The sequence below is a fragment of the Melanerpes formicivorus genome, unplaced genomic scaffold (assembly GCF_026170545.1).
Source record: "Melanerpes formicivorus ecotype bairdi unplaced genomic scaffold, bMelFor1.0.p_v2 SCAF_90, whole genome shotgun sequence".
Taxonomy (NCBI): domain Eukaryota; kingdom Metazoa; phylum Chordata; class Aves; order Piciformes; family Picidae; genus Melanerpes; species Melanerpes formicivorus.
The window spans coordinates 1,408,578-1,431,395 of record NW_027142442.1 but is presented as its reverse complement, the minus strand read 5'-3'; the positions used below and the strand labels follow the sequence as shown (position 1 = coordinate 1,431,395).

Below are 22,818 nucleotides of genomic sequence, written 5' to 3'. Positions count from 1 at the left end.
GCGGGGCGGTGCGGGGCGGTGCGGCGGTGCCGCAGCTAGAGGGCCGCGCTGTCGTCGCGCTGCCGCCGCGCTGCTGCCGCACCGCCGGCCGGGGCTCCGCCGCGCCGCTCCCCGCCGCGCAGCCAGCCAGCCCGCCGCCGGGCCCGCCGCAGGGCCGCCGGACGCCCACCCGAGCGGCAGGCCGCGGGGTACCGGCAGCCGAGCCGCGGTCATGCCCGCCGCCGCCGCTCCACTTCTGCCGCCGCCGCCGCTCCAACTTGGCGGCTGAGCCCTTCCTCGACAGCAGGTGAGGAGCCGCGCACCTCTCTCGCGTGGGGGCAAGAGCCCGCTCGGCGGGCAGGGCGGCTTGCCTGGGGGGTCCGAGAGCTCGTCCTCAGGCTGTTTCCGTGGGGTGGCAACGGGTCCCCGGGGAAAGCCAGACCAGCGCCAAGCTCGAGTTCGTCCCAAGGGGTCACAAAATGTGTCGGGGACCGTGAAGATGAAGGGCTGAGTGCTGGAGAAACCAGGACAAAATTACCTGAGCAGAGACTCTGGGGTGAGCCAAATGTAAGAATTTCAGCAAAAGTTTTGGAGGCCAGATATGTCAGAGCAACGACAATGGCACCTTGGACCCACTCAGCCACTGGGGCTCCCTCCCCGAGAGGCTGCTTAGCCGCCCGCTTAAGTTTGGGGGATTGTTTTCCTTCTGCCGAGGAGCTTCTGCCGGCCGCCCCGGGTGCGCATTCCTGGGATGCTCCCTGGCAGGAGAACGGTCCAGGGACCCTGGAGGAGAGAGCTGTTCCCAGTGGTGTAATTATGCACCATCCCTGAACAGCATCACCTCCCTGTAGCCCTGCGGACGCCCTCCCCGCTTGTGCCCGGGGGAAGAGCCGCACGTTCGGGAGTTTCGAACGGATGCGCTTTCCGGCTCTGGCCAGCGCCTCTTTAGAATTCCCTCTCCAAAGCTGCTGCGGATTTCACAAAAGCCGTGCTGCTCTCTCCAGACCCACTTTACTGGGCTGCTTACTTTGCTTCTCAAAAAGGATAAATTCCCTTGTCATGAGCTTGGGATCTGCCCCTCGAGTAGATGTAGAAAAGTAGAAGCCTTTGTCCCAGAAGGACGGTAGTGCTGTGGAAGTATAAATACCAGGGATAACCAGAGGAGTGGGGGCTGAGCCTGTCTTCAACATGCAAGGTGGGGGGGGGTGGGGTGGGGAAAAAGCCTTGGTCTCTGAAGATAATAGCAGGCTACTTTGTAGGCTGTCAGCAGAAGGAATTACCCAAGCCAAAATGTAGTGACTGCATTTCTCCAGCAAAAGTTTCTTGTGTCATGAAAATGGCTGGCAGAGCTAAAGCTTTGGGAAGCTGAATCCCCTTCACTTTGGCTCCCTGAACTACCATTAGAGGCAGGTAATAAACACCATTATTAAAGAATGAGTAATTTGCTGCAGCTCCAGCATGATGAATTTGTATAGCAGATCTCTGCTTTTGCGTGGTACCTAACGCCTCCCTGTCCTCAGCTCAGCCTGCAGATGTCACCATCACTTGAAGAGAGGTGCCCAAGCACTCAGCAAGAACTTGCACATTAAAATCTCCCTCTGCCACCTGCAAGCTCAACCGATCAAGCCCTAGAGGGGCTAGTCCTGCCCAGCCTGGCAGCCTGCGGCAGAGCAGCAGAGGAGCTGTAGGGAATGGCCCCCTGGCACAGACGTGGGCACTTCAGGCCCTTGTGGTTTGGCTGTCCCCTTCACAGACCCTGTGTGTGGGATTGGCTCTGCTCGCATCTTCCCAGGAGCATCCTCAGCTTTTAACAGGCAGCCTGAAGCTTTGCCCTTTGTGGTCTCCACCCTTCCCACTGGGTGTTCCTGGTTCCATCCCATCCCCATTGGCATTAGACCCCAGACTCTGATACTCTTCCCCAAGTCTTAGCCCATTATCACCCTCCCTCCTGTTTAGTATCAATGCTTGAAATTGTTTGCCATCTCCCTTGCAAGCACAGACTCCAAATCAAGCAGATTTCATCTCTTTTCTGCCTATTTTCTGAAGCCCTATACCCGAGCCTGGGACTGCCAGGACATGGCTCTACTGATGCTTTCAGTGGGCAATTTCAGATCTTCAACCAGTATTCCTCTCTGTAGAATTCATGATGGGAAAATGATTGAGTTTTCCAGCTGAAGGGCCAAGCCACAATATTAGAGGGGGGAGGGGGGGGAAATATGTTATAGATTTCCTCCAAGTTCTTTTTTTGTTGCTGCTTCTCTGTCTAGTGCAAAAGGCAGCAAACCAGGCTAAATGTTAAGCTCAGCTTGATGATCTTGAAGGTCTTTTCCAACCTGGTTAATTCTATTCTATTCTATTCTATTCTATTCTATTCTATTCTATTCTATTCTATTCTATTCTATTCTATTCTATTCTATCCTATCCTATCCTATCCTATCCTATCCAGGAGGGTGCACACATCCCCAGCATTTTTCAGGTGCATCACTTAAACCAGCTTCCTTTTAGATTGTAATGCTTCAGGTATGTTTTGAAAATGAAAGCAAATCACAGGACTGGTGTCCAAGTTCTATGCCTGGAGACTTAATTGTTGGCATGAAAAATCTGCTCTCTGTGCCTGCTCAGAGATGCAACATGGTGTGCAGTGGCCATGCTGCCATTGTTCCTGAGCTGGACAAACCCTCCTGGCTCCCCAGGACCTATGAAGTGGGAGGGCAGGGAGAGACAGAGGATGCTGAGGCACAGCAGGGACACTCTGGGTTGGGAGCACCACAAGCGGGATGCCTTTACTCAGCTCACCCAGAGCAGAGCCACCTCCTGTGACACACAACAACTTTGGATGGATGCAAGCAGAAGCCTGAGCTCTGTCCCAGGAAGGACTGGTCTGAACCCAGCAGCAGTGTGGGCAGAGGAGAGAAACAGGCCAGGAAGAGAGCAAAAGAATCCATATGGCAGAGGCAGGAGCAGCCCAGAGTGCCCCTCACCCAGGCATGGTCAGGACTTGACAGGGCCATGGAAAAACAAAATTGACATTGTTTTGTAGCATCCCTTTCCATACCATATGGAAGACAATTTGGCATCATCCTCTGCATGCTCCTGCCCACTGGGACTGTTGGATGGACAAGAGCTGTAGGAAAGCTGGGAGTAGCTCCTGTCTTTCTTCTCCCCATGTTCCAGAAGACAGAATAAAGCTCTCCTATAGCTCCTGCCAACATGAACTTTAAACACAGAAGGTACATCTCCACCCAAAGATTCAATTTCTTTAGCAATAACAAATAATAAAGACAGCCTCAGCATTTGGGTTGGATTGCATGTATTTACTCTGGTAATAATTTAACACCTTGAAGTTTGATCCAGGGTGCAGATCTTGGCCAGGGTGGGAAGAGAGTGATCCACTTACTCACTGGAAAAGGGAATCAGCTTACTGCTGATAAATACAGGCTGTGTTTGGAAACTTAGGGGCTGGAAAAGTAAGCTAGAAAGGTGTCACCTCCACAGAGGAAGTTCATTTTTAAAGGGAGAAGCAGATCATTGGCAAATGAATTAAACATCTGAACTGTGGAGGAGCTGTGTGAATCCCCAGGAGAATCAGGCCACAGTAAGCAAAGTGGAAATAGCCCTGAGCTGAAGACAGGCAGGCAGTGGATAAAATAAACAGGACAGTGGGGAAAGGAGGGTGCTGGCATGTGCTGGCCTTAGGGCAGTTATGAATCATTTGAGTATGGGTATGGTTTAAACAGAGACAAATGAGCAGTCCTTAACAGCCGCTTTACATTGCCAGCTTCGACTGATAGGAGCAGGATTTGCAGAGAGATGTGAGGATGGAGTTAGGTGCTGCAGCTAAGCTGCTCTATCAGCAAGCCACAGCTGCAAAGAAGAGGACATCTCTGTCCCCCTGACGCTAGCTGACAACCATGTGCTACATCCCCATCCTCATCCTGATCTCAGCTGGTGTGGGTCTCTCCCCTGGAAGAAAGTCAGGTCCTATCTGGCAGATCACTTCCATGCTGGGTGACAGACCATGGTAGGGAGAGCATCTCTGGGATGTGGACCCCGGGCATGGCCCTAGGACAGGCTGTAGTGGAAGGGCTTAAGGGCACAGGGCTAGTCCTGGAGAGGAGGATTAAGCACAGGTCTGCCCCACTACAGGGTATCACTTCTTCCTGAGGGAGATGCTCACCATGTGTCACAAGCCTCAGCAGCCCAGAGTGGTTGCTAAAGAGGGAGCAGTGGTGAGGATGGGATGCAGGGTCCTGGGGCAGCAGCAGCAGCCACGAAGGAGCAATGGCCTGTGGGACTTCAATAGGCAGGAGAAGATCCTTGGAAATGGAGATGATAAGACTGCAGCAAAAGGTATGGGTGAAAAAGGGCAAGTTGGGAGAAGATACCCACCATGTTCGGTTCAACAATGGGTATAAATAGTGACAGAGAAAACCTGATGTGAAATTGAAGACTGTAGCCATTAGCATAGGAAAATCAGCCGTGAGCAAAATTACAATCTGCAGGCATGAGCTTTTTGTGCATCTTCCAGCAGCTGTGAGAAAGTCCTGGTAATAAATGCATCTGAGGGGACCTCTGTGACCTCTCCTGTAGGACACTTGATGTCTCTTTGAGCATCTTAGGCAGGGAGCCTGGTATCAGCAAAGGATGAGGCTGCCTCTCTGCTGGAAGCATTTATGCTTCCTGGAGCCCAGGATTCAGTGAGTTTTGCTCCCAGTAGCTCTATAGGCATAGATACCTCTACACAGGCTTTTGCACTGAGGGTAGGGTGCCAATACCCCTCTGTCCATACAGCTTTGTGTGCACCATCCTTAGTGTATTTCCTTAGGGTGGTCCTGAACTGAGAAAAAGGATGAATTTCAGAGTCTGAGCTCATCTTTTGCCAGGGCAATGATCTGGATGCTGCAGCAGACAGGGGAGTTCACTCTCCTTCCTCTGGGTTGGCATGTTGTGTCTGACATGTGCATAGCCAAACAGCTTCCAAAGATGTCCTTTATGGCTGATGCCTCAAAGGGTTGGACACGCTGAGGGACAGCCCCAGTAGCCTCCTTATGTGAGAGTCACCATCCTGATAGCCTCCAGTGAGAGAGGTTTTCTTGGCATTGTGTGACCTCTATGAGCTCATCGCTAAGGCTTGTTGTTGAGGGTTCTACAGGGCTGAAGGCTGTTCGGGTACAAATCCAGTAGGAGTACTGCAGGGCTGAGAAGACAGTCCCAGCACGGCCTTTAGCACCTCCAGGGCTTGCCCATTTCTGATCGCCTGCTGGCCCACTTCCCCAGCACGACGCTCCCGGCCAGGTCACCCACGCTGCTCCGCTTCGTGTGGCCTCCCCATTGCCATCCCACTGCCTCCCAGCACCGAGGCGGCACCCCTGGAGCAGCACCCCCGCCCCGTGGTCCCCTGTCCTCCCCGAGCTCGCCCACCCAGGACAGCCTGTGGGAACGCCTGACCACTTCCTTATTTACTTGTTCGCATCTCCAGCTAAAAAAAAAGACGCCGAGCCTCCAAAAATGCTACTTCAGCACCTCGCCGCCCACTCAACCCTGTGTTATTACCGTCACTGTCCTTGCTTCTTCTTTCCCCCACTGCCACCTCGGGGAGCCCTTTCCCGCACCGCCGGGAAGGGGCACGGAGGGGCGCAGCCCCGCGGGGCGCGTCCCTTGGCCGCATCCATGCCGCTAACTCCTGGCAGGCGCTGAGCTCACCACCAGCACAGGCCAGCGCCAGCCGCGGGGTGCTGCGGCGTCGTAACCGTGCCTAGCGATTCGGGCGTGCCGCGGGGTGCGCGGCCGGGAGAGGCAAGGCGGGAGCCGGGGGAGCTGCGGGGCCTCCGCGCTCGGCGGCCCCGGGGGGTGCGGCGGCCCGAGTGCAGCCGGCGCGTCGTGGAGTGCCTGGGACATCTAGCGGCCGCCTCTTCAAGCGGCGGGCCCTGGCGGGGATGAGCGCCGGGCTGGGGGTCCCGGCTGGGGTCGAGGACCTCGGTGGCAGAGGACCGCAGGCGCCCAACCGGCCCCCCGGTGCCCGGTGCCACAGCGGCAGGGCGCAGCCTGTTCGCGGGTGCTGCCGGTGTGAGGCTGAGCGTTACGAGTATGTCTCTCCGATGTCTGGACGCGCTGGAGCTCACACTGCTCCCCTGCCGATGCTCGCGGGCAACCTGTCCAGCTTGCTGCCCCCGGGGCTGTGGAACAGGGCAGAGGGGGAGCCCACAGACTTGCAGAGCCCCTGGCACAGCTCCTCCAAAAGCAGCTGGGCTCTTTCCTGCCAGTCCCGGGGATGGATTTGCTGTTTTTTACCATTAGGAGCAACGTCTTAGCTCTGAGCACAGCCAGGTTGAAACACTGCTGCAGAGAAACGTTTTTATCAGGGAGAATAAAGACTCGATTTCCACCTGGAAATTGCCTATTTGACTTGTGAACCTTGAAAAGCAGCCCACTGCATCCCAATTCTCCAAGCAATTTAGTCTCTGTTGGAGCTAGGATCCCATTGCCAAGGCTCTGGCTCTCTGCTTGCAGGAGATCAGAGCAAGCAGTTTGTTCAGTGCTTTCCAGTTCTAACAAACTGGCTGCAGCAAAGTTGTGAATTAGATTCTCTACATCATGAACGCTTCTGCTATCCTACCTCTAATCCATGTCCACGGGTTCTGTGTCATCTTCTTCCTTCCCTCCTTGTCCTCATCAGCTCTCTCCCCTCCAGCAGCTCCACCACCCATTTCTCCATCCCAGTGGCCAGGGCCCAGCTCTTTGCCTAGATCAGATGTCACTTTTTCCCCCCCTACATCTTGCCCACCATTTCCCTTCCTACTGCTGTCTCTGCCATGACCCTTTGCTTCTTTGGGGTGACACTTATTTCCAACCTCATTGGAGTGACACTTATTTCCAACCTCATTGGGGATGTCATACCTGACTGCCCTTCTCTCCTGCCCCATGCTGAGAGCTGCCATTCTCACACCACCCCCTTGCACCTTGCACCCCCTGGCCACCTCCTCACTTCATGTTCCTGCCACAGTGAAGGCTTTGTCATGCCCCAGGTATAAGCAGGCCCTGCCTCTGCACACTGCTGCTGCACCTGGGGAAGGAGTATTGGTGTGGAGACAAGCATGCACAGGAGGGCTTGTGTGTTGGCTGGAGTGTGACCACTTTCCACAGCCGTATCTGTGGGGATGAAGAAAGCACTTCCTTCTCCCTTTGAGCTCTGCTTCACCTGGTGAGACTCAGGGCTGGGACTGGCAGGTAACCATGCTTCCATGCAGACTCCTAGGGCTGAGGAAGGACTTGGTTCATCCCTGCCAGACACACTACCCCTGAGCCTTCACAGCCCTTCTTTCAGCCCCATATTCCCTCTCCAAAATGCCAGTTTCCTTACCTGCAGTGCTCTGCCTCTGCTTCTCAGCAGGTTTTGCAAGCTGGTGGGACCTGGAGCTGTTTTGTCTGGAGAAGAGAAGATTGAGAGAGGATTTTATAGGCACAGGCTCTTCTGCATTGCACTCTGTGACAGAACAAGGGACAGTGGGTATAAACTGCAACACAGGAGGTTCCACCTCAACATGAGGGGGAACTTCTTTACTGTGAGGGTCACAGAGCACTGGAACAGGCTTCCCAGAGTGGTGGTGGAGCCTTCTTCTGTGGAGACTTTCAAGACCCATCTGGATGTGATCCTGTGTGACCTGTGCTAGATTCTATGGTCTTGATCTGGCAGGGGGGTTGGACTCGATGATCTTCAGAGGTCACTTCCCACCCCTAGCATCCTGTGATCCCGTTTTCTCTTGGGCAGAATTGCAAGCTTGGATGCCCAGAGGAAGAGGTACTGTGCTATGGCAGGACTCCATCCTCTGCCTAGATGCCCCAAAGCACCTCCTGAGAGTTTCCAGGGTGGCTTGGCCTCTGAGAAGGGTGCTAGCCATAACTCCTGGGCTCTTCTGTTCCATTAGGAGTGTTCAGAGACAGAGATCCCTTGTCTGTGATGCTGCTTCCCATCCGGCAGGTCAGGAATGTGCATTTACACTGCTCTCTGCCCTCAGATTGGCCAGGGCACTGCAGCACAGCTGGGCACTGCTCCCTGAGTGCACAGGTCTCCATGGGTGCTATCCTGAAGGGGAAAACCTTTGGCCAGGCTCACTTGGGAGTCTGGGGACATGTAACACAGCTTCAACCTGCTAATGAGCTTGGGAAGCAAGGCAGAATGTTTGCTTGACAGGGTAATTAAATGATGATTGATTCTTGGAACAGTTACTTAATTCATCATTAACTGGGCTTATCATAGCTGGCATCTGTACCAGATATCCCTCTGAGGGCTGTGCTCTGTGGCTGGGGTGGCCAGTGGTCTCAGCACCTCTCCTGCTGGGGAAAATCACTCAGGATGGTTCCAAGGGGACCTTGGCTGCTCCAGGGAGTGTGGTATAGAGGTGAAACCCATAAAGCACAAAGCTAAACTTGCTGCCTCTTTATTTTCATGCCTTCTCATTTTATCTGGTAGACACCTTGAGAAGCTGAGAGTATACAGCACAGCTGTGCATTTCCCACTCTGTTGGAGACTACTGCAACCAGCCTGGGGAGCACAGTGAGGGGGGCTGCCCCACGGGAGGGCTATTGGAACAGCCATGCAGCAGGGGAGATAGTTCGTTAGGGAGCCAGCAGCTGTTCCTCTGGGCAGTGGAGCTGCAGGTCCATCAGGGCACTGGTGTCTGCCTCTCCCAGGTGGGCCCTCCTGCTGAGCTCAGGCTGTGCAAGTAGGTCTGTGCACATCCTCCCTGTGCATGGCACAGCATCTCCCTACTGATACCTGCTGCCAACACGGCTGTCAAGGTCCAAACAATGGACTCGTGATGGTTCTTTACTGTGATCTCAAAGTGCAAAGAACTCAGGCAACTCATGCCAGGGGGTCCACTTCAATCAACAGCAAAGACTTTATTGTTTACCCATATGAGGTAGAGAAAAGTGAGGGGAGAAAAGGGGAAAAGTAGAGTAAAGTGAAGAGAGAAAAGGGAAAGAAGTCCATAGCTACCAACAACGCAAGGGTCCAAAGATGCCTCTCTGGTCCCAGGTCCAGTCCTGCTGGTCCTCCTTGATCTTAGTAGGGAAAGCTTTCCTTCGAAGTCTTCTTCTTGTTACTTCTTCAGAACTCTTCAGGTAACACACTCTCTCTCTCTCTCACACACACACATGCACACACACTGAACTCCCCAGAAAACTGCCCCTAAAACTCCCCCCCAAACCTGCCGTTGCTAGGGAGACATCTTTTATGATCAACTTCACACCTGTCCATGGCTGAACTCTGCCCCTTGTGCCCCCCACGAGTGGGGCTTCCATGCATGCTCAAAAAGGCTTGTCCAAGGCGTGGTCTGCCTTGGAGGTGGGTAGTCTCAGGCCAGGAGGTGTGTTTTCATATTGTAATGACATTATAATGAGCAGAGTTCACTAAAGTTCATGGTTCCCTTGGCAACGCCAGGACATCAGTCTCTCTTGACTGCGGTCCCGTTCTCTGTGCCAAAGCGATGCTCGCACACAGCAGGGTTGTCCATCATACTCGGCGGGTACGGACCCTTGGTACCACCTAGATCTCTCCCACAGAACCTGCACCTGGAAAACCATGGAGACCACATTCCAGTGCACAGGCTCAGTCACTTAATCAGTCACTTATTATGGAGGACGCCACTGCAGAACTCATGCTAAGATGTTAGCCTGATTGTCAGTCCTTCTCCTTGGGGAAAGGGGGTCCCAGTTCCTGATGACAATGATGAGACAGATGAGCAGTCCTCAGACCGCTCCTTGCAGCGCGCCACACTAGCCCCGTGGGGCTCAGCATGTGCAAGCTATCCACTCACACTGGTAATGAGGACAGAGAACAGCCATGCTTTGCCAGTTTTGTCTTTTATAGCTTCCTTGCTTTCATCTGCTGGCTTCATTCCTCTTCCCCCAAGCCTGGTTATTACCAAGCTTACTTTATTACCAGGCTTACTTTATTGCTAGGCTTATTTTATTAAGTCCTTGTGTGGCTAAATTCACTGTAGGATCCGGGTAATCAAAATGAGGCTTAGGGACAGCAGCAGGGTTGGTTTGTCTCTGTCTTTCCCTGTGCATGTGCATGTGCACATGGTGCTGGTCTTTGCCCTCCCTGCCATTCCTCCTCTAATATCATCTCTAGAGATTTGATGGCACTCATGTCCACCTGCAAACGCAGCCACTTTGGCACATGTAAGCACACGTGCTTGTGTACACAGGCACAGTCTCTGTGTGATGCAGTGATCTTAGTGACTAAGGAGTGGGAAGTATTTCTAACCCTTCCAGCACTGGGACTCTTCACATCAGCTATCAGAGAGGGAGGTTTCAGCCTGGCTGCTTTCCAGCAGGGCTGAGCATGCTGTGATGCTGGTGCAGGTGTCCCCTCCTTGCTGCTGACAAATGCCAAAACTGGGTGCTAGGGGGTACACCTGGTGGTCCTTTTGCCCATGTATGAGGAGTACAAAGAGATACCCTTCTGTGCTTTTCCCTTTGTCCCTGCAGCACTGTTGTTGTCCAGTCCTGCTCCCAGGAGGAGCTTCCTTGCCAGCTCCCAAGAGTGGAAGGCAGCAAGGAAAAGAGTTTCCTACAGATAAATCTTTTATGTAATCCCAGAAGGCACAAGACTAGGACAGACTAAAGTCTTCTAGCTATAGCCTTGCCCTCTCCATGCTTTGTGCAGTCTAGCAGCCTCTGAGGTCCCAGCCTTGCTTTAGGGACAGTTCCAGGGCAGTTTGAAGGAGCAGAGAATTTTGTGCTCTCTCTGTTTTTCCCCAGAGTGAAGCCTTCAGCCCCACTCAGCCCACATTTGCAATGACTTCCCCGTGCTTCAGCAATTTCCCCCTGCTGTTTCTTTTGTTACCCACAGCGTTACTCTTCCAAGGTGTGTTCACCCTGGGATATTTGCTTCCTGCAAGTCTTCCCTGCCTCTTCTCCCCAGCCTGGGACAGCCAGCAGTGTCCCACAAGCAGCCACTTTAGCACCTTTCAGGATGCCCAAAGTCAGTAGTCTGTGTCCAGCAGCACTCCCGCTTCACAGATGCACTCTTCCCGCTCTGCTACATGATAGCCACTGCTTCCCAAGCTGCCTGTCAGGTTTCCAATTTGTCCTGTCTCCATTCCCCTCCTTGCCCCCTGCACTGAGTGTTCCTCAGTGCTCACTGCTGTGAACATATGGCTTTGCTGCACAGCTCCCCACCTCCTTTAACTCACTGCCCAAGGCCTGAAGTGAGCAGAGCAGCAACCTCCCCTGCAGGCAGCACCTGCTGCCCAGTGGTGGGCCGCCTGCCTGAAGCCCATCTGCTGGTATTTCTCAGCACATTTGGAGCCAGCTTACTCCAGCAACATCCCATCCCTCCTTACCCTATCTTGCTGCCAGAAGCCTTTCTTAAGATGAAGCATGGATGCCCCATCTAAACAGAATCAGAGAATTGTTCAGACTGAAAAGACCCTCAGGATGGTCAAGTCCAACCAATAACCCTATGCTACAAGGTTCACCCCTGAACCATAGCCCCAAGCACCACACCCAAACCACCCTTGAACACATCCAGGGCTGGTGACTCAGCCACCTCCCTGGGCAGCACATTCCAATGCCTGTCCACTCTTGCTGGGAAAAATATTTTCCTAATGTCCAGTCTAAACCTACCCTGCTGCAGTTTGAAGTCATTCCCTCTTTTTCTATTGCTAATTACCTGTGAGAAGAGACCAGCACCAACCTCTCTACAGCATCCTCTCAGGTAGCTGTAGAGAGTGATAAGGTCTCCCCTTGAAACTAAACAGCCCCAGCTCCTTCAGTCACTCTTCATAAGACTTACTCTCCAGGCTCTTCTGTCAACTTTCTCTTGCTGGAGCTCAGCTTTTGCTCCTGCTTGGACAGCTTCTCTCAAACAACACTCAGAGATGGGTCTCTCCTTACCATTTTGTTAAAAAGCAAGGTATTATTACTGGGAATTTACTTTGCATGTTGTGGTAAGCAAAGAAGAGGCTCATGCTTTCCTTGCCTGCGAATCAGGGTGAAGCTTTGAGCTTCTCTGGGTCTGTGCAGGAAATCTGTGGTACAAATATTGCATCTCCCTTAAATATTTTGAAAATACTTCACAGCCATCTGCTGCCTGAGCAGTTACAGGCTTTGTTAGCAAGACTGCAGAAAGGAGAGAATGGTTTGGGGAGGGAGAAGTAAAGGGCATTTGACAAAACATGCAGAGGTTTAGCAGTGTGAGAGTGGTTTTGAACAGCTCCATTTCCCTGAGAAGCATTCCAAAGCATGATGTCTGCTGCCAGTACAAAGCCCATCAACAGAGCCATTTAAAGCCAGATACAGCACTCAAACTTACAAGGTAGAGTTTGGCCAATGGGACAGGGTCACTTGGGCTCTTCACAGTATCACAGTATCACCAAGGTTGGAAGAGACCTCGAGGATCATCGAGTCCAACCTGTCACCACAGACCTCATGACTAGACCATGGTACCAAGTGCCACGTCCAATCCCCTCTTGAACACCTCCAGGGACGGTGACTCCACAACCTCCCTGGGCAGCACATTCCAATGATGAATGACTCTCTCAGTGAAGAACTTTCTCCTCACCTCCAGCCTAAACTTCCCCTGGCACAGCTTGAGACTGTGTCCTCTTGTTCTGGTGATGGTTGCCTGGGAGAAGAGACCAACCCCTTCCCGGCTACAACCACCTTTCAGGTAGTTGTAGAGGGCAATGAGGTCACTTCTGAGCCTCCTCTTCTCCAGGCTAAACAATCCCAGCTCCCTCAGCCTCTCCTCATAGGGCTTGTGCTCAAGGCCTCTCCCCAGCCTTGTTGCCCTTCTCTGGACACGTTCAAGTGTTTCGATGTCCTTCTTAAACTGAGGGGCCCAGAACTGGACACAGTACTCAGGGTGTGGCCTAACCAAAGCAGAGTACAGGGGCACAATCACTTCCCTGCTGCTGCTGGCCACACTATTCTTGATGCAGACCAGGATGCCATTGGCCCTCTTGGCCACCTGGGCACACTGCTGGCTCATGTTTAGGTGACTGTCAATCGGCACCCCCAGGTACCTCTCTGTTTGGCAGCTCTCCAGCCACTCTGCCCCCAGCCTGTAGCTCTGCATGGGGTTGCTGTGGCCAAAGTGCAGCATTCCACTCTCTGGAATGTTCAACTCCAGCTTATTTGTTCATATTTTTCTTCTTGAGGACAGATTTAAAGCCAAGGTGATGTGCTCTCTGTCAGAAAGCCGAGTGCACTTCAGGGAGCCCTGTAGCAGGTGGAATCGTGTCTCTTCTACACAGCATCCTGCAGAGAAAGCAGTGATGGAAGTCTCTAAGGAGGTCAGGAACATTTGGGATTGCAAGGCAATAAGGTGGCACAGTCTAGGAACTGGGAACATGCTAGAGAGCAGCTGTAAAACACAAGGCTCAGGTACTAAAGAGCACGAAGTAATTGTTCCTCTCTCCTGGGGAATGCTGATATTTCACTACACATTTTCTTTGTGCCAGGGTGGGTTGAGCAGCTGAAATAGCAAATGTTCCTCTGGAAAAAAAAAAATGGGGTTGAAATAATTAATCTCAAAAATTTTCATGGGGAAAAAAAAAAAAAAGAAGAAAGAAAAAGGAAAGAGGGGGAAAAGAGCAGCCCAAGGTTTCAGCACTCTGAAATGGAGGAGGGGAGAAGGGAGTGAATTTACCTGAGGAAGAAGCCTATTTTGACATTTGTAGATGAGGATCCTAGTTAGACTCAGTATTTTCTGAAGCCAGTGGCTCAGAGCCAGCACTGCATGGCTGCTGGTGTGCCCAGGGGTGGAGCTGGTTTAAACAGAGCTCTAATGTGATGGGTCATCTTCTTAAATTGTCTTAATTTCAAGGCAGACCAAACCCCATGGAGCCTCCCCTTTAACCTCTGCATCTTTCTGTTCCTCCACGGCTGGCTGAGCATCCAACACTCCCCACCCCAGGCTGAACACCACCTTTATGTCCCCACAGCAGCCTCTGGGCTTCCCTCAGTGGCTTGCTGTGCTCACCCCAGCCCTGGCTCAGCCTGCATAGAATCATGGAAACATTCAGGTTGGAAAAGGCCCTCAGGATTACCGAGTCCAACTGATAACCCTACTCTACATGGCTCACCCCTAAACCATGTTCCCAAGCACCACATGCAAACCACCTTTAAACACACCCAGGGTTGGTGACTCAGCCACCTGGGCAGCACATTCCAATGCCTGACCACTCTTGCTGGGAAAGAATTTTTTCCTAATGCCCAGTCTAAACCTACTCAGTGATATTTTGAGGCCATTCCCTCTTGTTCTATCACTAATTACCTGTGAGAGGAGACCAGCACCAGCCTCTCTACAATGTTCTTTCAGGTAGCTGTAGAGAGCAATGAGGTCTCCCCTCAGCCTCCTCTTTCCCAAACTAAACAGCCCCAGCTCCCTCAGTCGCTCCTCACAAGATTTATTCTCCAATGCATGTGTGATGCCTGAAAGTCTGTAATTCATTGTGAGACCCTCTGCTTTGAGAAGGCATGGAGACTACTCCAGTGAATGTCAGCCTTTTTTCTGCTTCTGTGCCATCTGTTGGACTTTATCACAGCACATATTATGAGCCAGCAGAAGCAATGAACTAAGGCCTTTCCTGTCAGGCTGCATGTGGCCATCTCAACAGCATTAGAGATACAGCAAACCCTCATCTTAATCCAGCCTGAATCAGATCATCTTGTTGCAGGGCTGCTTCCTTATCTTACTACTAATTGGGTAGAGATAAAGAGATCACAGTATCACAGTATCACTGAGGTTGGAAGAGACCTCAAAGATCATCAAGTCCAACCTGTCCCACAGACCTCATGACTAGACCATGGCACCAAGTGCCACGTCCAATCCCCTCTTGATGCTCAGTTTGCCAAGACAGCATTGAAGCCATGGAGAAGTGGGGAAGGCTCTTGTTTCCTCTAGCATTGCACAATCTTTCTGTCCCCACTAGCTTCATCTTGACACTGGCTCTGCATGGGTGAGAGGCTTTTCTTCTCCCTTGCATTGCTGAAATAACAGCCTTCTCCCTCTGACTCTCTCTGCTCCTGCAGGATCGCTCCCTCAGCCACCAGCAGCATGGAGAGTGTGCGTGAGCTCCAGAACCCCCTCCTGGCCAAGGCCAACGGGCACCTTCGCAGCAGCTATTCTTACCACCAGCATCACAGCCAGGACTACTCCAGTCATCACTGCCAAGGGAAACTGTATTCCTACATCTTCCAAAACACTGGTGGTGCCAGGACTCACCAGCTGCTGGATGCCAGTTCCCTGCAGCTGGCTGTTGAAGCCTTGTATGGCCCAAATTTCATCCTTGTGAAGGATGAGACTGCACTCAAGGCCAAGGACAGCAAGATGGAAAGCTGCGAGACCACCTTTACAGAAAGCAAAGAGGCTCCATCTGAAGGTCCTGAGGGGCATGAGGTGCAAGGGTCCTGCCTGGTAGAGAGTGATATCCGCATCCAAACTGTGTCCTATGAGGTGGAAGAAGAGGAGCTCCAGGAGTATGAGGTGAGCTTTACGAGGTGGGATGGTACCAGACTCCTGTTCTGGTAACTCTGGCCACCAGCCCAAATTCTTAGTCCTTTGTTCTCCTTTCTTTCCCCAGAGCTTTTCCCCTAGACTTTGCCATATCCTGCCTCACCAGCACCTAATGTTTCTTCTTTCTCCTTATAATTTCTGCTCCCTGTTCCTCACTGTAGACCTCAGAAGGAGGTCAGCTTCCCTGAGAGCAGCATGGCTGTATGCCTGCTGAGAGTGAAGGGGAGTTGGGGCCATCTCTGCCGGACCCCTGGGACATGGGGACCCTTTATAAGGGTAGGCTGCTGCTGCTATGGCACTCAGACTAAGGGGAAACAGAAATCCTTGCATAACAGCAAAATTCACATGCCTGATGGCAGCAGCTTTATATATGTGTGTATATATATATGTATGTGTGTATATATATATGTATGTTAAAACAAGGTGAATCTTGCAAAGGAAGAGTGAGAGCTGGCAAAGCAGCCTCATGCTATGCTCTGTGCCCCACTGTGGCTCAAGCAGAGTTGCAGAGGCTAAGAACATCATCCAGGACCTTCAGAGGTAGGAGCAGGTCCCCAGACTCACTGAAGCTGATGTCTGATGACCCATCACAGCTCTGCTGCTTTCAGTGTCAGTAATGTGGCCTTCTCAGACGGCAGCAGGGGTGTCCCTACCTGAGCATCCTTCAATGCCTGGGGCACATCACTTCCAGGTCAGTTTGGGGCTGGCTGAGCAGTGCCCACAGGCAGGAGGGCTGACTGCAGTCGCTCTGAGCAAAGCACTCAGTAAGAGGACAGAAGATGCCACCCCTATGATGGAGGCTCCAATCCAACCACTTTTCCTCACTTGCTAAATTAGTTTAGCAGGGTATCGATCTCCCAGGCCCTAGTGGGGATAAGGCACTTGGTTTAAGTTTGTTTAAGCTGACAAACAGCCAGTTCTGCCAAAGCTGAAGATATTTCAGTTTAAGACTATCTGTCTCCCAGGGAAATCCCAGACCCCCAGCAAGCCAGCTCAGCATTTGCTCTGGCAGGGAGCCAGGAACATACTCTGCTCCTGAATTTGCTGAGCTACATTGTTGGTTTTTTTTTTTCTCATCAAACTGGGCTGAGGAGGCTAAAATATTTTTGAAACTCACTCTTTGAACTTGCAGGTGGGAAACCTATGGGAGGAGAGGGGCTGAGATGCCAGGAGGAGGTGGGCATGTGCTGAATCACGTGTCTGGTTTTGCAGAGCGACTCCTCCAGCGACAGCGAAAGTGAGGATCATTTCCTGATGCTTCCCCCTCGGGACCACCTGGGCTTGGCCCTTTTCTCCATGCTGTGCTGCTTCTGGCCCCTGGGCATTGCTGCCTTCTACTTCTCCCAGGGGGTAAGAGATCTCTTTCCATAGCTGTGGGCACTGAGCATTGGAGCAAGGGACCTGCAAGCCACAGCAGCACTGAAGGGGACTGGGCACCTTTTTGGCTCTAAGGGTTGTCTCTGTGCCACACCCAGAGCCCTAAGGGCTGAAGCAAAGGGTGCTGCTGGCTCCTAGATGTCTCTATCACTGCTATGGGGTCACAAGCCCTCCAGGTCTTTTGTGGGTTACTGGAGTTTCATAGAATCATTGAATGGTCTAGGCTGGAAAGGACCTCCAAAGGTCACCCAGTCTGACCTCCCCTCTGTCAGCAGAGACATCCCCAACCAGATCAGGTTGCCCAGGGCCTTGTCAAATTTTACCTTGAGTATCTCCAGGGAAGGGGCCTCAACCACATCCCTGAGCAGCCTGTTCCAGTGTTCCACCACCCTCATAGTGAAGAACTTCTTCCTGATATCCAATCACAATCTGCCCTTCTCTAGTTTGAAGCCATTGCCCCTTGTCCTGTCACCTCTCCCCATGAGAGACTGTTTCCAGCTTGTCCATTGGGTCTTTCAGGTGGTTTTTAGGGAACTGGAGCTCCCCTTGGCCCCTTGTCCAGGTTCTCATCCTCCAGCAAGGCTCAGGAAAATAGCATGTTCCCACCTACCCTCCCATTCTCCAGTAAAGCAGAGGTTGCATGCCATGACACAGTCTGAGGAAGCTCATGCCCCAGGAGTCAGTCTACTCTAGAAACTGGATGCCAAAGGGAACCTGGTCTCCATATCACACACCACAGCTCCTCTCTTGTACATGTTTCTGATGTGTTGGCTAAGGTGTGTGAGCCAACACCAGACTGGCAGAGACTGCAGAGGGTGGTAGCCCTAAGGCTACATCAGATGTGAGGAGCTGCTGCCTTCTTTAGGGCTAAGCCCAGAGCTTGGACTCATTTACATTACTGTTGACCCAGAATAATTCGTGCAGAGCCAAGGGATTTACTCTGTGTTTGCACAGATGCTTCTGTAGCAGGAATAGACGGGGGTGGGCCTTGAGAAGTTAAATCAGGAGGATAGAAGCAGAGGTGGAAAAATATGTAATGCTAGTTCCTGGCACAGTGGTGGTGAGAGGCAGAGGAAACTTTAACTGATTAGGCCCCAGAGGAGTGGATGATTTGAGATTTTCCCACATGGTGCAGGGTAGCACAGTACACTTCCCACGTGGTGATGGACTTGGTGCAATTTCTGTTCAGCTCCATTTGCTATAACTACCACTTCCATTCACTCTCTGAGACAAGGACTGTCTCTATTTAGTGTCTGTGCACACTGAGTGCCCTGGTCTCCACATCAAACACAAACAGTGGGTAATATCAAGAGTAGCTCTGGATATGCCCCAAGTACTCAGGAAAGCTGGAAGTTGCCAGCTCAGAGAGACAGCACCAACATCCATCTACATTGCTGTCTCCATCAGCCCTTCTATGGCAAACAGGCTTCAGTTGCAAAATCAAGCAGGAGCACATTCAGACCAACAGGCCATGTTGAGCTTCTCATCCACCAGCTTCCCCAGTCCTTCAGGGCTGGTCTCAAGCCGGTCACTGCCCAGCCTGTATCGGTGCTTTGGATTGTCCCAACCCAGATGCAGGACCTTGCGGAATGGAATGGAATGGAATGGAATGGAATGGAATGGAATGGAATGGAATGGAATGGAATGGAATGGAATAGAATAGAATAGAATAGAATAGAATAGAATAGAATAGAATAGAATAGAATAGAATAGAATAGACCAGCTTGGAAGAGACCTTGATACCTGTTAAATAAGAAGATCTGAATTGTTGACACTGCTGGCATATTCAGGAACACATCTTAGCTATACTATTAGTGCTCCCAGCCTGAATTGGCTTCTTAACACATGTTCTTCCCTTTCCCCATCCATGAAGGGCAAGGGTTCCAGTCCTCAGTCAGACTCCTGAGACTAGGCAGCTTGGGTTATATGTCTGTATAGGGTATCTAGCTGGTGCCACACAGCCCTCACTCCATGCACCAACCGTTTCCTGGTCTTGTGAGAGTCCAGCCACCCACTTACTGTCCTGGCTGAATGCCCACATAGCTGGGGCTTTCAGACAAATGGCCAAAGCCCATGCTTCCCTTAGAGGCAAAATCCACAGGGAAATGTGTGTGGGTGGCACTGCTGTGCTGAGCCCTTCCAGGCTGGCAGAAACCTTGCTGTCTGTTCCCAGCCTTCCAGTGGCTGAGGACAGGGGGCTGACTCAGTAGTGGCACAACTACACATGGGCTAAAAGGCCAGGTTGATACTGCTATGAGCAACAAGCATTTCTTCTCCTTCCAGACCAGCAAGGCTGTCTCCAAAGGAGATTTCCACCTGGCCAGTTCAGCTTCCCGCCGAGCTCTCTTCCTCGCTGCGCTCTCCATAACCATCGGCACAGGAGTGTACGTCGGGGTGGTGGTAGCTCTGATTGCTTATCTCTCCAAAGGGGGCCATGTATAGCTGCCACCTGCACCTCAGTGTCATCTCCAGCTGCCAGCCCTCCTGGGATTGAGCTTTCCTATGGAGCAGGGGGCACCAGTGCCTGCAAGGGCTGCTTGCATGGCTGGACCCTGGCTTGGATGCCCTGCACAAGCTCTTTCCCCTTGCAAACAAACAGTAGACCCCTGACAACCAGAAGGCTGTGGGGTGCCACCATCTGACAGCAGGGAATTTGACACTGGCCTGGCTGCTGTGACCAGGAGGAGCAACAGGAAGACATGCAGGAAAGATGCTGCATCCTGCTGCTAGACTGGTGCCATCACACCTGCTCTGGGGCCATGGCTTCCCCTCCCAGCCCCACAGCTGTGAGATCCACTGCTGGTGCCCATGCTTGGCCCATGCAGAGAGCACACAGGGAGGAGAGGGGATATGGCACCAGGGAGTGACCCTGGGAGGCTGGTCTTCAGACACTGGTGGTGGGCTAACATTCTTATTTCAGTGCCACTGTGCGACACCTGGCCCCTCAGCTGCAGAAAAGTAGGAGGACAAAGCATGGACATGACTGAAGGGCATGCTCTCCATATCCCTCTGCAGACAGACTCCTGATCCAGGGGACAGCCCAGTCATTGGCTTATCCCAGGCAAAAAAGGAGGATGAAGGCAGGCTGGTGGCTGCATACCTGTCACTTCCATAATTGGAGCAAGCTGGCAAAGACAGCGAGGTTTTCTCCATGATAATAATGATTGTCATGATAATTGCAAGTCAGAGTCCCCATAAGGCTGGCATCCCACAGTGCTGGGCCCTGGAAATCACTTGCAATGGCAATTTCTACCCAAGAAACTACCTGGGAGGGCTGGGGTCTGAAGGACTTTACTCTCAGCGCTAGGTCAGGGCCTCATACAGAAAGAGGGATGGAAAGTAAAGGCCAACATGACATGCAGAGCCCAGGGTGGGAGTGCTGTTTGCAAGGGGGGGAGATCCAGAGAGGAGAAGGCTTGGAGGGAGCCTGAGACACAGAAGTGACCCAAACACACTTCTTCCTGTGCCTTGGAGAGGGGTATCCCCATCTATCCTAAGGCTCTGCTGACAAAGAGATCCCACACATCCCTGCCTACATCTTACTTTTGCTAATTCATATGTTGTCAGTGACACAAGCCCTGCAAAGATGGGTGTGAAGGCACTGACTGCCCCAAAGGGATGGTGTTAAATGGCCCTGCCTCACCCACCTCTCCAACATCCACCTTGACCCACCCATGCCCTGGTCACAGCTCCCCTGCCACCTCCTTTCCCTGTGTGCAGGAGGCTGCAGGCAAACTCTGGGTGCCCATAATGCCCTCATGAGGGTTTCTGGGTGGTCTGCAGCCAGCTCTGCAAGGGGTGCAGCATGTTCCTCGAGCTGGCTGCCATTCAAATGTACATTTCATCATAGAGAAGCATGTTAATGTCTGCAATTGCTGTTGTACTTGAGCCATGAAAAAGAGAAGCACATCAGAGACTTGTTCAGAAGCTGATCTGAAAGTTCCCATTACATTTTATAACATGGAAAAGCTAATAAAAGAAGCAGAAAACAGAAGATTCTGTGTATAAGGACATGGAGATGGTTAGTGAAGAGGTGAGATTTGCAGGAGTGCTGAGCTCACTTAAACCTGGAGATGTTTATGCAGGTCCCAAAGGAAGGTATAATCCAGCTGGTGTCTGGGCAACTCAGAGGGAAATGGACCGCAGTGTAGATCACAGGGAGCTGCTAGTGCTGGGAGCAGGATGGTGATGTGGCCTTTTTGCCACATGTGGTTGGACAAGAATTAGGGGGAGAGAGGTATTGGAGCACTCTGTGTGTGTGTGTGTGTTCAGGCTGCTCTGTGTGTGGTAGAAGCATAAATAAAATGTGCTCAAAGAGTGGCAATATAACACAAACATCAGGAGGGAATAAGCTCTTCAAGGTGGTGAAGAGAGACAGAATTTTCAAGGAATGACTGGGGTGTCCAGAAGAGAAAAGGTTCACCTTCACCTAGCAGCTGAGGGATGGTTTTCATTCCCCTCTCACCCATGTGTCTTCCTGGGCATCTCTTCTTCCAAATGACTGAGCATGACAGGAGCATTGATTCAGTCTGTGGGTGCCCAAGCAACAGGGAGAGCCAGGCCCATCACTCCCCCACCAAGCTCAGCACCATGCTGCCTCTTCACCTCAAGCATCTCCAGCCAGGGGGCACAGGTGGCTGCTGGGGTACCTGAGCAGCCCCTGCTGATGCTGATTCAGACAAAAACATCAGGGCTGATGGACCAGAATGGGCAATGAGAAACTGTGCCTCTGCTGTCAGGTTCCTTCCAGAGGCTGCACCAGATGGAAGCCACCAGGTAGAAGCCACCAACCCCCAGCCCTCTCCCCATGGGCATCCCAGCCCCCTGCATCCCAACCCACTTCCTTTTTTTCAGTTGGAGATGTAGGAGGAAGGACCAAGGTGAAAGGTCAACAGAATTAAACTGTCTTCTGCTAATAGCTTGAACCTCTGATGATCTTGTCAGAGGAGGGGGAAGGGGCTGTGCCAGAGCATCCCTAAGGGGAGCATTATGCAAATGGTGAAATTAGTCAGCAACAGCCTGAAGGGAAACGTGGAAATTGAAATCCGAGGACTAGCGTGGAGGCTGCTGCTGAATAACTTATTATAGACTCACAGCATCTGCTGCAGCTGCCCTGGCAGAAGGCAAGCAAAAAGAAGGCAACGAGGCACAGCAGCCAGGAAAGACACAAGCCCCAGAAATTGGATTTTTGTTTTTTAAGCTCAAACTAAACTCTACCAGTGAGCGTGGAAGAGGTGATCCTTTGTGCCTTCCCTCCTCTCTTCCCAGGAGAGAGAGATCCCCCTCCCACACAGGACCCTTCATAATGGTCCTGATCCCACAAATGATGCTGAGAACTTTGGAACAAAGGAGGAACAACCTTGAAGTGTGGTATAGGAATGTCTAGCCCAGAAATGAGAAGAGAGTGCAAGGGACCCAGAAGATCACAGCTGTGAGAGGTGGTGCAACAGGCAGGGAGTGCAGAGATGGTCTGTGCCCATGCAGAGGAGCAGTGGTGGAGCAAGATTCCTGGTTACTGAAGGAAGAGGATCTGGGGTTCTCTCAGCTGGGGATGGGGAGTAGGGTTGGTTAAATAGCAAAGTCCTACAAGGGTGTATTCAGCAACCTGCAGCATTTCCCCACAGCTGAGGGTTTTCTGAAAATACAAGAGCTGCAAGGTCCCATGATACACCAGAAGCCCTCATTCTTCATTCATGAGTAATTAGTTATCCATGAATCAAGACATCTATTTGCAACTGAGCTCCCTGCCAGCAGGCTGCAGGTGCCTGTTCCTGTGAACACAGGTGCTGCTTGGCACCCCCAGCACAGGCACGGTCCTGCAACCCCCTGGCCCCAGCAACTCCATCCCATTGCCTTCTGCCCACTCCTCTCCAAAATGTCCCTGCTCTGGCCCTGTGGCCCCACCAAAAGCCTCAGCCCTGGCATCAAGA

At 52.1% G+C, this 22,818-nt stretch overlaps 1 protein-coding gene across 1 annotated transcript; it reads left to right on the top strand.

Annotated features, from left to right (window-relative positions):
• Positions 1-258: 258 nt before the first annotated feature.
• SYNDIG1L (synapse differentiation inducing 1 like) lies at positions 259-21,271 on the top strand. The gene is made up of 4 exons (XM_068165539.1): positions 259-286; positions 15,028-15,481; positions 16,724-16,861; positions 19,172-21,271. The coding sequence occupies exons 2-4, from the start codon at positions 15,053-15,055 to the stop codon at positions 19,328-19,330; spliced, it is 726 nt and encodes a 241-aa protein (XP_068021640.1). The 5' UTR covers positions 259-286; positions 15,028-15,052; the 3' UTR covers positions 19,331-21,271.
• Positions 21,272-22,818: the final 1,547 nt, after the last annotated feature.

Bases quoted from the DNA above. Each gene is read 5' to 3' on its own strand.
- SYNDIG1L (XM_068165539.1), top strand. From the start codon at position 15,053: ATGGAGAGTGTGCGTGAGCTCCAGAACCCCCTCCTGGCCAAGGCCAAC. The intron at 15,482-16,723 runs GTGAGCTTTACG...CTGGTTTTGCAG, and splicing joins AGGAGCTCCAGGAGTATGAG to AGCGACTCCTCCAGCGACAG. The intron at 16,862-19,171 runs GTAAGAGATCTC...TTCTCCTTCCAG, and splicing joins CCTTCTACTTCTCCCAGGGG to ACCAGCAAGGCTGTCTCCAA.